Here is a 17,432-nt window from a genome sequence, read left to right as displayed (position 1 = left end):
TGTTCTGAATGACAGGGCAGACAGACATCAAGCAAAGCTACACACAGTGACAGAACAATACTGGCAACAACGAAATTACATTTATCCCACATATATTCACTAGGGAATATGAAAAGCGTGAAAAGCAACCATTTCTTCATCCCTCCAGTGATGACAGCTTAGCTATTAGATCTTAGGCAAAAGCTTTTCCCTCTGAGGGTGTTGAGGCGCTGGCACAGGGTGCCCGGAGAAGCTGTGGCTGCCCCATCCCTGGCAGTGTTCAAGGCCAGGTTGGACACAGGGGCTTGGAGCAAGCTGCTCTAGTGGAAGGTGTCCCTGCCCGTGGCAGGGGCTGGAGCTGGGTGAGATTTAAGGGCCCTTCCAACACAAACCAGGCTGGGATTCTGACTGGGTAGTTTTTATGACAGGTAAGGGAGCCGCTTGCTCCAAGCGTTCTCAATGTACAGCAGATATCTTTAACAATTTTGTGACTTAAGTTGTGCTTTTGTGCTAGAGGTATGGCTGAAGAAACAGTTTCATCATTGTTAACTTACAGATCAGGTGATATCTCGGAGACTACTCGGATGGAATTGTCTTCTGATATACTAAACTCATGGAACAAAACCCACTCTGGAATCTTTCTGCTGTTATAATAAGATGAGAAAGGATGAAGCTGGGCCACTTGTCTGTGTGTTAACATTAAGTAGTTGCCTGAGCCATCCACATCACGAGCAATCTAAAAACCAAATATGCAAGGAGTTGTCCATTACTTCATTGGTTGTACAAGATGCATAGATCAGTATTTGCCTATTGTATTAAAACCAGGAATTAAACTTGCGTTCAGATACTTTGAACTAGAGAGCCTCAATATCAGTATTCTTCCCAAATATCTGTGGGAAAGAAATATCTGGGTACTATGAAATGAGGCTTGGAGTTAAAGAAATTGTTCATCTGTATAGTTGAAAGGAAACTGCAGTAGATGAGGGCAGGCTTATACAGTAAGTATCTGAACTTGGCTTTGAAGGGTCTGTAGGGAAACTGATGTATTAAAGGATTGGAAGGCTTTAAAATACAATGTGCAGCCCTTGTAGTAGGGTAGGTCGCACGGGTCATTTTATTAGGTGGAGTGTAGTGATGTGAAGGAAAGCATGTCTTAAAGTGGGAATAAGTCAATCTTATTTATGTATACAGTTACAGTTAGTGTACCTCCTTTGGCTGAGATGAAGAAAGCTGTATGTTATGTGTGCCTAAACATACTAAGTTGGTTCTTGTTTTCCAGGGTATTTTCACAGCAACAACTTTCAACGTCTGAGAGAATATTACAAGTTAAAGAGGTTTCTGAAGGAAAATAGTTCTTTGAGTGAAAGGCATATTGACAGTTTTCCTCTTGCAGTGAAGTGTGTGGGCTTCATGCTGTGATAGCTGAACCCCAGAGAGAAGATTGGAATTGGCACAAGTGTTTCATACGCTGGAAAAAATGGCTTTTATCCTTTCTGCTGAGCAAGGTTTCATTACCTAACTTAACTTCTCTGAAAGCATTCTGTCTAACATAACAATGCAGTAAGATGAAGCCACAGCATTTTTCCTTACGTGCATAAAGTAACCAGATAAGAGAGATTTCTTAATGCTGAGTATATTTTCTTCGGATCCAAAGTCCGGTTCTGAGATGGGAAGTTCAATTCGCTTCATTATCTCCACTAGTTCAGCTCTGATAATTTCTGCCATCCTCAGGGCAGAGCTGCTTAGAAAATAATCACGACACCATTTCTCAGTGCTGTAGTCTGTGGAGGAAAAAAAGAGGTTTGGCTTAAAGCAAAGTCTTTGTGATGGGTACTATCCATAGAGATACTGCTCTGTGAAATGCTCTTTGGTGCAATAGATCAAAACAGAGAGCGGCTGTGTCAGAGCTGTCAATATTAAGGTAGCAAGAGCTGTATGGACAGCTTGGGCTCACTGATGTTGTGAAGTGAGGGGCAGTACTTGATACCCTTAAGTTTACAGATTTGAAACTATATCTTTGAATAAAACTATGCAACATCTCTTATTTGGTCTGTAAAGGGTAAAAGGAGTAGCAGCTGTGTTTCCAGGCTTTCAGGATATGGAACTGGAATTGCACCTATAGTGCTAGTGATGATCCTGCATGCTGGGAAAAGACAGGTTCTCTTGCACCTCTCCAGCATTTAACATGACTGAACATGAAGGAACCCTACTGTCCTTTAAGCTTTTGCTTAGTATAGGCAAATTCATCACTCCTCTGCCTAATTACTGGGCTTAGGCTAAATGAACCTGAGCAAGATGCTTGCACACAGGGAAATGCTGTGAAGAGCTTCTGTCTCCTGACTTCTATTTGGTTTCCTGTAAATCTGAACTTTGATTTTTTTGCCCTTTAAACTTTAAGTTGAAGGCTATCAGAAAGCCACCAGAACTGTGTGGCTGCTGGGGGAATCCAGCCCCTCCTCAACTGTCTTTGTGTTGTTTTACATCTTAAACCTGGATTATCTGCTGTTACAGGAGGAACCATCATTCTGGTTTTGTACAATGTCACTTCAAATGACCATTGTAATAGTGTTTAGGTATCCTTGTTGGGTGATGTATGCTGTCCTAGGTCATTTTCAGCTAGTTAAAAACCTGAAACTAATATTCCTTTGTACTGGTTAGGCCAGGTTGGATGGGACTTGGAGCAACCTGCTCTAGTGGAAAGTGGCCCTGCCTGTGGCAGGGGGTTGGAAGTGGGTGAGCTTTAAGGTCCCTTCCAACCCAAACTGTTCTATTTATTGTATCTTTGGTTTCTCCCTGCAAGTCAGCAATTCTGGATGGAGTCATTCAAAGAGGGCCTATGAACTAAGTGCCAACAATGACAGCTCAGGTTTTGGGTTTGTTCCAAATTGCTTACAACTTGCTTCACATCGAATGCTCTGGGTACACTTACATTGGCTTGTGGAGTTTGTGCTGGCTTCCTTGAAGGCGTTGAAGACGTTGATGAGAGTAAAGTGGTCTCCTGCAGGGTGGGAGAACTTTCGCCAACAAGTAAGAGCAATCTCTTCTGTTCCAGGAGGTGTGTGTAAGAAGCAGTGAGGAGCTTAGGAAAAACATCAAAGCAGTGGTTATTAAGGCACATAGGTGCATGCACAAGGACGAACTCCACTGGAATTCTTATTTGGCTTCCTCAGTTCCTTTTAACCTTCAGTGTAGGATTGCTGATGGAGAGCTGAATCTGTTGCATTCACTAAGGTCTTATTTATATGGATGTCCTTTCAATCTTAATTTGTGCCCTAAACACAAATGAAGGTGAGCAGCTTTCTCCTGCCAAAATGCTTCATAATGGCGTGATCCAACTTATGCATAATCCAAGCGTGTGGTTTCTTTAATGTAGAAAGAAACAATCTATGGATGTAATGCCTTAATTTGGGGCTGTGTGTTGAAATTTGTGCCTCTCAGTGCATTTTACATGTGGTGCTGTGCAACATAATTGTGTCTTTCAAGATAGTTTAGCTTTATGAAAACCGAGGTGTGCCCGTGCACAGTCATTGACATTTGTTGTATGTGCTTAAAAACATTATACATGTTTTGGCCCACTGTTGAAAATCAAGCCAGCTTGGGCATAGAACCAAGTTGTTCCATAAAAACAGCTAAAGCAGCTTGGTGCCCTGCAGGTTCATGTCCTTGCTGCCTAAGACTGGTTTCTGGGTCTAGGATATCCCCTGTGGGTAGAGCAAAGTAATGCCATAACAAAATACAGGCAAGGTTAAGTGGGTGTTGAGCAGTCAATAGTTCAGCTCTCAGGTATTAGATACTAGGCAGAAGCTCTTCCCTGTGAGGGTGCTGAGGCGCTGGCACAGGGTGCCCAGAGAAGCTGTGGCTGCCCCATCCCTGGCAGTGTTCAAGGCCAGGTTGGACACAGGGGCTTGGAGCAAGCTGCTCTAGTGGAAGGTGTCCCTGCCCGTGGCAGGGGTTGGAGCTGGATGGGCTTTAAGGTCCCTTCCAACACAAAGCAGGCTGGGATTCTGCGCTGTCCTGCACTGTCTGCTGGGATGCCAAGAGGTCACCATCATTATTTGCTGTTTGAATTTCTGGAGCCATTGTCCTCTCAGTTATCCTAAAATCTTTGATTTTCTGCATCTTTGATGTATTAAGATTTCAATGGCAGCATTTGCACAATGAGTAAGTAATAAATATCTGGGGTTTATGTGTTGGTTTGAAAGCTCTCTCACATCTAATGGAAAGCTCTATAGATAACAACCCTACCCAGACTTCATGTGCGCAGCCTTTGGGGCCAGCTGGTTTGTCTCACAGTGTAAGAGCACAGGATCCATCAGGAAGGAATGGTACGGATGCTTAAAGTTGTGTTATTTGTATAAAATATCTGATGTGAAGAAACAAGATCACAAAGTAATTCTTTGTGGGTCAACAGTTCAATGGTGTTCATCATTAGAACTTCCTCTAATTTGCTGCTCTAGTCAGTAACAAATGTACATGAATATGAGATAAGAAGGTTCATTTTGAAGGGATGTTGTGCTTTCTGACAGATGGCTGGAAGCTAATGGGGCAGCCAGAGCATGGAAATGGTGTGCTACATATAAATTCATTACTTGCTTTTCAATGCATGCTTAAAGTCAAGACTTAAACAGCCAAAGATATTAATTTACTTGAAATAAGCAGGATGTGAATAACAGAAGTTAGTCTTTGGCTTGCGCTTGTATGAAGGGGACACAAGCCAAGCAGTAAGATGTGATTTACCTGTTACCATGGCCGCGATGGTGAGCATTTCATCAACACACTCAAATTCACATGAAGCCAGAATTGACTTTGACAGCTGTGGATCCAGAGGAAATTCCGACATAATAATTCCAAATTCAGAGAGGTTTCCATCATTATCCAGGGCTGCAAGATAATCGAGGTCTTCCAGAGCCTGCATCAGGCTTTCAGGAGCTGATGAAAAGGAAAGATCATTTAAATCCTTGAGAACGACTGCATATGAATGAGGGGCCGAATTCTCATTGCAGTTTTTCAGCTGTGTAATTCCTGTGTGAAAATGATAAAGTCAGCTTCTATCATTTGACAATGAGCGAGATGAAAAGTAATAAATGACATGAATGGGATGGGAATTGGAGGAAGAAAATAAGGGGTAACAATTATAGGGCTGCAAATAACTTTGTTGGTCTTCCTTGTGTCAGAGCAGGTTCTGTCTGAAGTCAGACACAGCAGTGGATACTTGCACCCCATGTCAAAACCTCCTCCCACTATTGGCATTCTCCAGGTATTTCTGTGTGTGCATGCTCATTCCTTTTAAAGAGGGGTGGTCGCATTTGAGGGGGGCTGAGGGATACACAACAGCTCTAGGAAAGAGGATTATATCCAGAAGACAGCCATTTGCAGCACTTGTAGCTGTCTCATTGTTCTTGCAGGTGTCTGGAGTTCACTTGGTTGCCTTTTTGTAGTTATTATTGGTTTACAGAGTTTCTCATGATATCAGAAAAAAAATGGGGACATAGTAAAAGACAATCTCTCCCCAGCTGTACTTTCTCACTGCATAAAATTCAATGTTCCATTTTCCCTTATTATAGGTTATAACTTTCTTACAAGATCCATAGGTAGAAGTGAGAACAGTGAGGCAGAAAAAACACTGAGTGAATACAGGAAAATAATTAGGTAGGCTGAGAGACTAATTTGGGTAAAAAGTAGGAAATAAATGAATTTGGGCCACACAACGTGCAGGGAGCATGAGTAAGAGACACTGAACAGAGGCAAACATAAAGGAAATCATGAGTTAAAGATGGGCGTCTGAGCAGTGAAAGCAGAGGAGAATGAAGACTGAAGTGATGAGGTTTGTATCTTAGATGTTAGATAAACCCAAGTAGAGGCCTGCCAGGAGTATTGAGTAGGGAGATCTTCTGCACACGTTGAACACTGAGCTTTCAGGATAAAGTGGTCCACGTGTGCTTTTTCTAAAGACTGCTGGAGTACCAGCAATGAATTCAGTTAATTGTGCAATTGATTCAGTTTTGATCAATGGTATATTTAGTTTATTCTATGAGTCCATAAGTCATAGTATTTTCTTCCTCTTTCACGGATGAGGGTGAATGAAATCAACAAGATTTGAAGAAAATGGCTTATACACACAGACATGAATACGGGTTTTTAATCAGCCACCATTGCATCTCATCAGTTGTTTCTCAGTACGCCAAAAGATGGCATTTGTAATAGCTCTTCTGAATCTCTCAACTGGATGGGAGTAAATAACAAAGGAGTTTGACACTCTTCTTTCTCATTAAGCATCTTCCTGAATTTCTCCTTTACCATCTTTTTCCCACTGTTTTGTGCTTTGCTGCATCTGAAGCAGTTGCAGACAGAATCAGCTTATTGTATCCCCTAGCCCTTTACTGTTAATAACTGCTTTTTCTTTTGGTAAATGGTGCCAGAAGAAAGTGAAGCCTTATTCTATGATTTTTCTTCAGATTTTGAAAGGAATTAATTGACGTGTTTTCTCAGCAACACTTTGTTCTACTGAAAGAACATTCCTTCACAATTGCATGATAAGAAAACATGTCTGAAAGGACAGGATTAAGCGAATCAGTACTTAAAATGAGAACTTGAGAAGGTCTGTATGAAATATGTTGTTGATGGAAGTAGGTCCCTTTGGCAAAACAAGCATAGAAGAGCTTTATGTACAACCATGGTAGCTGCAGGCCTGGGACTACAGAGGGTGAACCTGAAAGCTGAGTAGAAGTTGTCAAGCCTACACTCTTGGAAGTGTAGCTACAGCATGGAAGACATTGATTGAAGCTTGGGAACTCTTGAAGTGTGAAGGCTCTTTCCTCCCAGCTCTTTCTAAAGGTAGATTTCTATGCCAGTTCTCATTGTAATGGTCAATATTTTCAAGGGGTGCCAGCTCATTTAAATTCATAACTGCTCTCCTATCACTGCAGCAACTTTGTCCTTATTCCAGTTTCAGGAACTGTTGGATATTTTCTCTTAACAAGTTAAATTCTAGTATTGAAATTGGTAGCAAAAATTCCACTACAGCGGGACTTGGCTTCATACCCAGCCTGTCATACCCAGCACTGGGGATACTACTGACTGCGCTGGCAATCTTACAGGCTTCTGTGGACTGCTTCAGTTTGCATATTACTGTCCAAAAAGTCTAATAACAAAAAATCAAACCACAGCCACAGCTATCCCCCCAGGCAGGGTGCGTGTTTGTTCTTGTATCTTCATTAGCGTAGGGCTAGGAAGAAGTTCTTGCTTGAGCTAATTATGAAAGGGAGCCTCTCTTTGGCAGGCTACTCCAGCATCACGAAGATGAAAAGCAAATCAAGCCTGTAAGGAGCTGGTAGGTCACATTTAACCATAACGCCATGCTTCAGGCACTCTGCTTTCCTGCAAGGGAGTCTTGAGTTTGGGTTTTTCCTTTGTTGGCAGTGAACTGGCAGTCTGTTGCCATCACTCTGTAATTGACTACTTATAATGAAATCAATACAAAAGTAAATGGGAAGCAAGGAAGGACCTGCTGGTTTTAACCCTTTTCACAGACTCCCAGCCTGGTTTGTGTTCGAAGGAACCTTAAGTCTCACCCAGCTCCAACCCCTGCCACGGGCAGGGACACCTTCCACTAGAGCAGCTTGCTCCAAGCCCCTGTGTCCAACCTGGCCTTGAACACTGCCAGGGATGGGGCAGCCACAGCTTCTCTGGGCACCCTGTGCCAGCGCCTCAGCACCCTCCCAGGGAAGAGCTTCTGCCTAAGAGCTCAGCTCAGTCTCCCCATAAAGCCATTCCCCTTGGCCTGTCCCTACAGGCCCTTGTACTAATGTGAAGGGAAAAGACAGTTTGTTAATTCTCCTTATATGAGCTTCTCCAGAGCTTCTCCAGTGTGTAAATCTATTAGTGTTGTGACTTCACTTGATTTTGAAACACTTCCTATTAGTTTTCGGCTAAATTCTCGCAGGAGTCTGTAAATTCCTGTTACAACTGTGGATCTGCTTCATTTCATTATTAGAGTTTATATCTCTGCCTGCACAGCATGCGGGGTTTTTGTCTAGAGAGAACGTTACCATGCACACGAGGTTTAGTGGGATAAAAGGTGAGCCCTTGCCAAAACTAAGGCATCTGAGAAGAAAATGCTGAGGGAGTTTAAAGGAATTAAAAGTAACAGCTGATGAAGAATAAGAGTCAGTGACAGGAAATGCGTATCGGTGAGTGAAAATACAGGGAGATTAAGAACAGTCATTCAGACATAGAGTAATTACTAGGAAATCATGGGAAGCTAATTTCCAGAAACCAACAGAGTGGTTTGTGCTAGAACTCACAAAATAGATGGTTATATGGCAGCCGATTTCAGTCCCCTGATAGCATCAGTAATTTGCGTGTTTATGCCCTAGAGTTGGTTGCCTTGAGATTTATAAGCACAAATTACTTCCCTAGTTTGCTGTGAGTGTTATAAAGAAAAGGAAAAGAAGACTCCTGGTGTTTTATTGTGGTAGAAAGGACAAGATAGTAAAGCAAGATTAGAGCAGGTGAAGGAGCAGTAACAAAGAAATAGAGCTTTCAAGTATGGGTCTGTGTTTTTGAGGGACTAGGTCAATAAAAAGGCATTGTAAGAGCAGCAAGCGCTCATTTGAGAGTTCTTTATGGTATTGTTCCTATTTAAATCAAAACTGTGATAAAACAAAAGTAGTGCAAATATTTAGGTGGGAAAAGCTCTTCTTTAAATAACAGAAACCTGTATTGTCCTATAATGATTTCTAGCAAGCATCATCATTTTCAGGTGTTTTTGTCAACGCCAGCTACTGCTGCCATAGAGGGCTTTGCGAATTGACTGTTGCTTTCATGGGAGCAGAGTTAAAACCAAGCTTTGAAGATGCATCCTATGCTTTCAACAAGAAACTGTCACATCCCTGGGAGTTTAAAAGGTATCTTCTTATCTGATATTCTTTCCCTTGCCTGTGTTCTTTGGCTGGTTAAGACTGGGCTGCTCTGGACTTGTTTCAGGGAACCCAACCAGTTTCTATATACACATCCTACTCTTGGTCATTCTGAGGCTTACTAAAGCAAATATGTAACTAAATATTAGGGCTCAAATCGTTTATCTGAGAGTTTCAAGCTGATTTAAAATGATACTCTTCATTTCACAGTTCCTTGTAACTTTGACATGACAGCTATGTTTCTGCAGGTAGCTGCGCCTTTATTCTTTCCAGTAACACATCCTACATGGCTGAAATTGAAGTGCTTAAGGTGTCATAAAATAAATACAGAAGTACTATTCTTGGTGCATAAGGAACCAAGGGATTCAGTGACTTTGACCAAAGTTCTGTAATACGTGAATATTGGAGACAGGGATTGGAGATCATGAACATGAGCTGGCTTCAGTGTGCGCTCGCAGCCCAGAAAGCAACCGTATCCTGGGCTGCATCAAAAGGAGCGTGACCAGCAGGTCAAAGGAGGTGATTCTGCCCCTCTGCTCTGCTCTTGTGAGACCTCACCTGGAGCATTGTGTGCAGTTCTGGTGTCCTCAGCATAAAAAGGACATGGAACTGTTGGAACAAGTCCAGAGGAGGCCACGAGGATGATCAGGGGCTGGAGCACCTCCTGTATGAAGACAGGGTGAGGAAGTTGGGGCTGTTCAGCCTGGAGAAGAGAAGGCTGCGTGGAGACCTCAGAGCAGCTTCCAGTATCTGAAGGGGGCCTATAGGGATGCTGGGGAGGGACTCTTCATTAGGGACTGTAGTGACAGGACAAGGGGTAATGGGTTCAAACTTAAACAGGGGAAGTTTAGATTGGATCTAAGGAGGAAATTCTTTCCTGTGAGGGTGGTGAGGCACTGGAATGGGTTGTCCAGGGAGGTTGTGAATGCTCCATCCCCGGCAGTGTTCAAGGCCAGGTTGGATGAAACCTTGGGTGATATGGTTTAGTGTGAGGTGTCCCTGGCCATGGCAGGGGGGTTGGAACTGGATGATCTTAAGGTCCTTTCCAACCCTAACTATTCTATGATTCTATGATCATGAATTCCATGTTTTTTAATAATCCATTCAACCACTGCATTGTGCTATACATAGGTCTATAGGTCCTGTGTTCTGGTCTCCTACCTTATGAAAATGTTGAGTTTGTAAAATACCTTCTCTTTGATGGATCTTTGCTTTCCAGAGAAATAACTGTTATAAAGTTCAAGCTGACATGAATGTCAGGTGAAAGGATGTTGTCTTTAAAGAGCTGATTCACTGCCTGGCAAACCACAGTTTTTTCCAGCTTCTGTTAGGCTTAACAGCTTGAAGAACTGCCAAAGTAAGGGGAATGGCTTATTCTGTTACTGTGTTTTAACACTGCTGCATGGATAGCAAACTGAAGATATGGAGAAATTGAGTGCCAAAGGTTTTAATTCTGCAAGGACCAGCTTCTGTGCGCAGATTTCATCTCGATTCTCCTTTCCCCCCCCCCCCCCCATATCTTCTGAGGTAGGGTTTTTAGGAGTCTGTCATGCTCTGAAGCCACCAATTCTATAACCATTCTTTGACATTATCGTTGATCATTAAAAATTACTTTTCTTTGCAGTCTTTACATTCATCATAGAATCACAGAATGGGTTGTGGTGTTGGAACGGAGTTGGAAGCTCATCCAGTTCCAACTGCTGCCATAGGCAGGGACGCCTTCCACTAGAGCAGGTTGCTCCAAGCCCCTGTGTCCAACCTGGCCTTGACATTTAAAGATTATTATAAAATGGCATAAAAGATATTTTTAATCAGTTTGGTTTCTTTTATTGCTCTTTATAAATGACTTGAGAGTCCAGCTTTAACAGCACTGGGCTACCCCTTCTCAGTTTAGGGATGCCCTTTATGGTACCAGTGCCCTGTTCTAACCAATTGGCTATGTTGAGTGTGGTATGTGCTCAGCTACTGCGCTATACATACTGCCCTGATTCCCATTCCTGATGCCCCTCGTCGCATGGATATGGGACTGTTGCTAAAGGGCAGGGTGTCCAGCCTATAGTTTGCTTCCTGAGGGATATTTGCTGTCTGTTTCTTATCTCATTCAAGTCCTTTTATGCTTTTCCACTAATTTGTGCAGTACAGACTATGAAGTACGTCCATGTCCATGCTATTAAAGAGCCTTTCATTGGGAGATACATATTACACTTTAATGCACTAAATTGAGAAATTAAAACATCACAGAATCAACAAGTGAACTTAAGATACTAAATCTGCCTTGATCTCTGGTGAGCAGATCTTACACAGCACATTGAGTTTCTGTCTTTGACAGTCTGTTTCTAATGAACAAATACACAAATGACTTTTGTTGCTGAAACCATTTGAAGTTATACCTGTTTGTACAACTGTTGTTATTATGGATATTGTTCTCAGTGGCGTTATAATAGCATAGCTCTCAAATGTCACGGTACCCATGACCATCCACTGATAGTTTAAGCTGAAAATTGTGCAGGATAAATCTGCACAAATGCAGAATCTGCAAACTGCCTTCACCTTGATTTCTTACAGAATTTTTCCGTGGCTTCATCCTTGCACTGATTTTCATAGTTAAAATAAGGACTTTTCCAGTGATTTACAAAACCACACAATGTTGCTGCCATCCAGGGGAAAAGAGCTCTTTTGTCCCATTATATCACACAGTAAAGACGTGGCTGATTAACTGATAAAAACTTAACCACATCCTGATGGCAGTGGCACAGGAATTCGAATAATGCTCTTCAGAACTGCAGAGCCAAATACGTTTCCTATGGCTCATGTATCCTGAAAAGGGGAACAGGGCTGCTGCATTTACTCATCTCGATGATAGCGTGAATTAAACACAGCAGCTGTAAGCCTGACACGTCTGTTGCTTGCATAATGCTGTAGTGAGTCAGAGTTAACCCAGGCTTTTGTTTTTCCTCAAAGAGCATCAGGGAAAACCCCTCATGGACACTGTTGCTGAGCAGAAAGAAAATGTTTTACTGATGTGAGTTTTGTTTCTTTACTTATCTGCTGTGTGTTCGCTCCTTCATGTGCAGGGAACGGACCGCGAAGTACATTTCCCTTTGGATTCTTGCTATGAATTTCAGTGTACTTCAGGTATGTTTGCTCACTTGTGCATGGCCATATGTGACTGTCATCTCAGTGAAGACAGTAGTTTGCTTAGGAGAAATTCAACTTGGGTTAAAAGAAAACCCCAAATTCTCCACTTGTTTCAATGCAAAGAGAACTTGAGAATGTTTGCTGAGCAGAAACGGTGCACAGAGTCATAGAAACCAGGCTGAAGGGACCTCAAGGATCATCTGGTCCAACCTGTCTAGGCAAAGCACGACCTACACTAGATACCCCAGCACCTTGTTCAGCCAGATCTTAACACTGTCCAGTCATTGGTTGTTCTCATTGTGAGGAATTTTCCTCTTGTGTCCAGTTGGAATCTCCCCAGGAGTAACTTGTGCCCATCACCCCTCATCTTTTCCATGGGACTCTCTGTGTAAAGGGAGTCTCATCTTCTTTGTGGCCACACTTTAAATACTGGGTTACCATAGCATAGGAAAGCCTGTGGGATGTGTGGCACGTGGGGCAGGTTGCAATGCGTTTACACCCTCTACTCATAGGGAAATGAAGTCCAAGGAGGCAAAGAGATACGGAATAGGCAAGCCCAGGACAAGCTGTGCTGGTGAGAAACAGAAAGGATAATTTGTGGTGTTTTATTATCTGTATGCTCTGAACAGCACTTGGTGTTAGGCCAGGTCAAACCAGAGCACACAGAAAGCCTTGTTTGCTTGTTTGTGGGGTTTTTTTTTCTGGTCCAGCTGATCTTGTGCCATGTTTGGTTGAGAGTAGGCAAATTGGCTTTGTATACCTTGGTGGTAAATGTGAGTAAGAACTGTTCTGCCCAAGAGTTTTCTTAGGGTCAGAAAAGCCACCGTGCTTGTTTTGTGAGCTCAGTTGCTCATCTGTTTCAGTTAGGTCTGTATACCATCTCGGAGACCCTTCCTCAGCCTTTTTCATCAGGTTACAGAAGGCTTGTGCAATTAAGCTGACTGCAGCAAAGATAGTGAAGCCTTTTGGAAAGCTGAAATCTCTTGCTCGAGAGAGGATGCTTTCCTCCTCTGAAAGCTCTTGTCTTTGCCTCCTCTGCAATACTCCTGCAGTACACGATTCAGAAAGGTGTAACATCTATTTGACCTTATGACTAGCAAAGAAAAACTTCAGGGCTACCCTTTAACTGGGTACCAGAGCTGGGCAGCAGGGGCTTCATGGTGTGACTTTAGGGTCAGTCTCTGCTTCTGCTGGAGGATGTTGTGCTTTAGCCCCTGGAGACCAGTGCACCACTGAGTGTGTGCAGCAGGTTGGGTCCATCTCAGCGCAGCATGAGAAAACCTGGGCTTTCCCTGGCTGAGATCCTTGGGCCAGAGCTCTCGGGAGGTTGAAGAGTCCAAAAGGAGGTTTTATGTGCTTGAAAGCTTGAAATGTGTTTTGAGTTCTGTAAGCTGGCCTAGTACAATAACTAACTCCCCTTATGAATTCGCTTGCTTCAGCATTCCTGTTTCTTTCAAACCTGTTTCACACCAGGTACTTCAAACTGTGTATTCTGATAGTGTGAGCTTTATGGTCATCTCTGGAGAACTGGGGTAGGGATAGAGCTTAAGTGTTAGTAGGAAAGAAGTTGCCTGCTTGGAAGTGGGAAAAAGGAAGTCCCAAGGCAAGGAAAGCCCATATGTGATCTCTCCTGGGATAAAGGAAGAGTTGTACTAGACACTTTCAAATGTTTAATGGTGTGGGGCCTGAAGACGGGGAGAAGAGCAGGAAACTGGGTACTTTCTCATCTCCTTTCTGTGGAGCCCCTACAGTGTTTGTGGGACTTTTTGTTCAAGCACTTTGTCTAACTTTCCTCACATTGTTTCAATAATTCCTCACACTTTACAGTACCCTGACCTTACACTTTTGATTTGGTTAGCAAAAGCTTTCTCATATCTGATGTCCATCCAAGTAAAGCTGGTGCTTTCATATGTCTCTACAGTTTTGTCCGTGTCAGCAAGATGCTTTCTTCAGCTGCATTATCTCAAAAATACAGAGAGAATTCCTACATCTGTGAAATCCTCAAGTGCCTCTAACATTTCATTCTCTCTGAATGCCAACTGCCTCCATTGTGCCTTTAAACTTAAAGTTAAAACTTAAACAGGGGAAGTTTAGATAGGATATAGGGAGGAAATTCTTTCTTGGTAGGGTGCTGAGGCACTGGAATGGGTTGCCCAGGGAAGTTGTGAATGCTCCATCCCTGGTGGTGTTCAAGGCCAGGTTGGATGAAGCCTTGGGTGCCATGGTTTAATGTGAGGTGTCCCTGCCCATGGCAGGGGCGTTGGAACTGGATGATCTTAAGGTCCTTTCCAACCCAAACTATTCTATGCTTCTAAATCCAAAACCACCAAATGCTTTTCCTAATGTAACTTCACTAATTCATTCTAAAGAACAACCTTCTTTATCCAATAAAAGCACTGCATCTTAAAATATATTTTCTTCCGTTTAGTAGCACACTTTATGCATTTGAGTGGAAGCCAACTGTATTCCACAACCATTTTCCATGAAGGTTTCTGAAATTCAATACAGGAGGTGACACTCACAAGGCCCATTTACTCTGATCCTCATCATCATGGATTAGTTACCACTCAGACCGGCAACGTATTTTCACATTTCTTTTGGGAATGTTTCTGCTAAACAGGGAGACAGGGAAAAGTGGAATAAATTCTACTTAAAAATTCCACTTACAATCTATCACAACAGCAGGGATTAAACTCTATATCGGTAATTGCAGTGCACAACATGTAGAAGACAAGCGATCATTCTAATTTCGTGTATGTAGATGAGGAAAGGAAGGATAATATAAGGATTATTCCTATTTGCACTGGAAAATCATCATAAATGAAGGCAGCAATAGGTCACATGAAACCAGTGAAATCAGTGCTCTTCCCTTCGCTTTAATGGGCTTCAAATCAACAGCAGGGCTTGCAATGGTGCTTAGGTTTTGTGGTAGGTCAGAACAGAGGAGAATACCTTACTATAGGAAAAGCCCTGAAATATTAACTCAGAAAAATGAAGAAAATAAGCAACCACTTTCTTCACATTCTCCTCTCAACATTCAACATATTATTGTCTGTCTAACATTGAAAGTTTATTCAGGTTTATGTTACAAGCAATATTGTCCCTAAGTAACAGCTTATTGTCAGTATGAGGTGGGAGATGCTGGAGGATAAGAAGAAAGCTGATTTCCTCCAAGTGTATCTCCTAGGTAACAGCAGTAGTTTATTTGTGTTGTCAACTTTTGATTAAAGGAATGTATTTTCTTAGATATCTGTATGAGGCTTTGTACAACGGGACACAAATTTTCTTTATTGGTCCAAAGAAAATAATATCAAAACCTCGATGAGAAGATACTTGGAATATTGATTTTCTTAAATTTGAGTTTTTTTTATTCCAATTCCGTTCAGATACTTTATGGCCTTTTCCTGAGCAAACAGTTCATTTTTCTAAGTGCAACTGTGGTACTGTGTACTGTTCTAGCAGGTAAGTGGTAAAAGCAGTGGCAATGTTGCTACAAGTCCTTCAGTAAGGAACAGTAATGGGAATTACAGGAAAAAAGTCATCTTTAACTGCAAAAGTAATAATAAAACCATGGAAAATTGGTGCAACATCGTTACCTGGCCTGCTTATGAAGTCACAGTGTCCAAAGCCTGCTATATCCATCCTCTTGAGGAAGAGCACCATGCTCCTTAGGTTTGATTCCTGTATTTTGGCCGGTAGATGTGGTTTCATTTCCTTGTATGTAAATTCTTCAGGGTACAAGCAGAAGATTTTTCCTGGAAAAGATTTCAGGAAAATCACCTTATTTTTTTTTTTTTTTTTTTGCTTTGCATTGATTCTATGAATAGTTTGAGCTAATGGATGTAAATTTTGAGCTAATAATTCTACCTGATGAAGACATGCCCAGAATTTGTTTATGCATCTCTGCTTGACTTTTGCTGATGGGCTGCGTTATAACAGAGTCTGCTCTGATTCTAGGATTGTACACCTTTAAATGAAAGAGATATCAAGCATCAGATAAATAAGCGAAGACTACAAAAATAAGAATGGTCTGTACTGAATTTTTGTTTAAGTCATTTTACAGAAAGCATAGTAACAGGTTCATTTCTTTTTATACTGCCTATGTCACCGGCTTGGAAATGAGAGCAATCAGCACTTTGATCAATCGATAGACACTTAAGTTTTTGATAGCTCTGTAAGTAGACTCAAAGGTAAATGTGTTTTTCTGAAGAAATGTACCTTACCAGAGCACAAAATGTATAGCATCAAAAAAGATAATATATTTCTTCCATATTCTGATAACATTTTGTTCCATTACTCCAGATTTTTGTCTCAATACTGAAATCTGTCACTTCAGTGCAGGAGACGAGGACTGTATCAAACATGTACAATGCCCCATTTTATTCTTTTCTTAATTGTACTTTATTGTAATTAAACTGAGGAGCTGATTCAGTCATCGTTCTGACCACCATGATGTTCATAAGTGAGACATTAGAACTGGTTGCCCAGAGAAGCTGTGGCTGCCCCATCCCTGGCAGTGTTCAAGGCCAGGTTGGACACAGGGGCTTGGAGCAAGCTGCTCTAGTGGAAGGGGTCCCTGCCCGGGGCAGGGGTTGGAGCTGGAGGAGCTTTAAGGTCCCTTCCAACCCAAAATATTCTATGATTCTGGATAGAAATATAACTTCTGGATAAGGCATCTGGTCATGCCATCTGAATCAACTTTGTCTACTTTAATCAGGGTTTTAATAAATAAGATAAAATGTGTTTCAGGGGACAAATTTGTTTTCCTACAGATAAATTTATGATAAATCCCAGCTGCAAGAGTTATGTGGGATTTTCTTCTGCACAAAACTTTGCCTGGTCCCTCTGTGTTCGACTGACTTCCACATCCATATAGATTGGATGTGAATTTGACCTGTTGAGGAATGAATGTGAGGGGACTACATTTCAGCTGTTAGGACATAATTAATTTAATTGAATTAAAGTGTAAAAATTGCATAACTGATAGAGGTGATTTGATTTGAAGTCCATCAGGACTGTCTTGAAACTGATTTATTCCTATTGCTTCATATTTCTGATTCACAGAAGACTGGAAGCACTGAATTTTACTTTTGACTTCAGGTTACCATGGAAGTGAGATTCATTTCCATTACTCAGGATGACTGTCGTTTCACAGGTAAGTGGAGTTATGCATGGTCTCATTGAAACCCTTGTAGTCTTTTGTTTGTATAAGACAAGTTTTTTTCCTTTACTTGAATCTGAGTTAGTTTTTAACCCCCATATGAGAACCTTTAATTTATCAGCGTTAGGCACTGATTTCTTGCAATGAAAATGGAAAGTACTGGTAGTTCCCAAGCCTTCTCCTGAACTTCTTTCAAGGCTGATCGGGATTAATGATCCCTGATCCAGAATTTTAGG

General features: G+C 41.9%; 1 protein-coding gene and 1 long non-coding RNA gene across 4 annotated transcripts in view; one reads left to right on the top strand and one right to left on the bottom strand.

Annotated features, from left to right (window-relative positions):
* Positions 1-17,432, top strand: part of LOC133282577 (uncharacterized) — a 380,577-nt gene that overhangs the window by 131,911 nt on the left and 231,234 nt on the right. The gene's annotated exons all lie outside the window — the stretch shown is intronic.
* Positions 1-17,432, bottom strand: part of DHX32 (DEAH-box helicase 32 (putative)) — a 28,851-nt gene that overhangs the window by 1,071 nt on the left and 10,348 nt on the right. For 2 of the 3 annotated variants that reach the window (XM_061478575.1, XM_061478577.1), the window contains 6 exons: positions 15,903-16,002; positions 15,632-15,790; positions 4,717-4,908; positions 2,909-3,058; positions 1,570-1,760; positions 534-715 (listed from right to left, as the gene is read on the bottom strand). In XM_061478575.1, the coding sequence (XP_061334559.1) occupies positions 534-715; positions 1,570-1,760; positions 2,909-3,058; positions 4,717-4,908; positions 15,632-15,790; positions 15,903-16,002 (974 nt within the window). The remainder of the gene's footprint in view (positions 1-533; positions 716-1,569; positions 1,761-2,908; positions 3,059-4,716; positions 4,909-15,631; positions 15,791-15,902; positions 16,003-17,432) is intronic. The other variant, XM_061478576.1, reaches the window with a different exon arrangement.

Source organism: Pezoporus flaviventris, unplaced genomic scaffold (genome assembly GCF_033815535.1).
Source record: "Pezoporus flaviventris isolate CSIRO_AGI_PZ_B2104156 unplaced genomic scaffold, CSIRO_AGI_Pfla_v1 ptg000129l, whole genome shotgun sequence".
In the NCBI taxonomy this organism is placed as follows: domain Eukaryota; kingdom Metazoa; phylum Chordata; class Aves; order Psittaciformes; family Psittacidae; genus Pezoporus; species Pezoporus flaviventris.
This window is presented reverse-complemented; position numbering and strand designations above follow the sequence as displayed.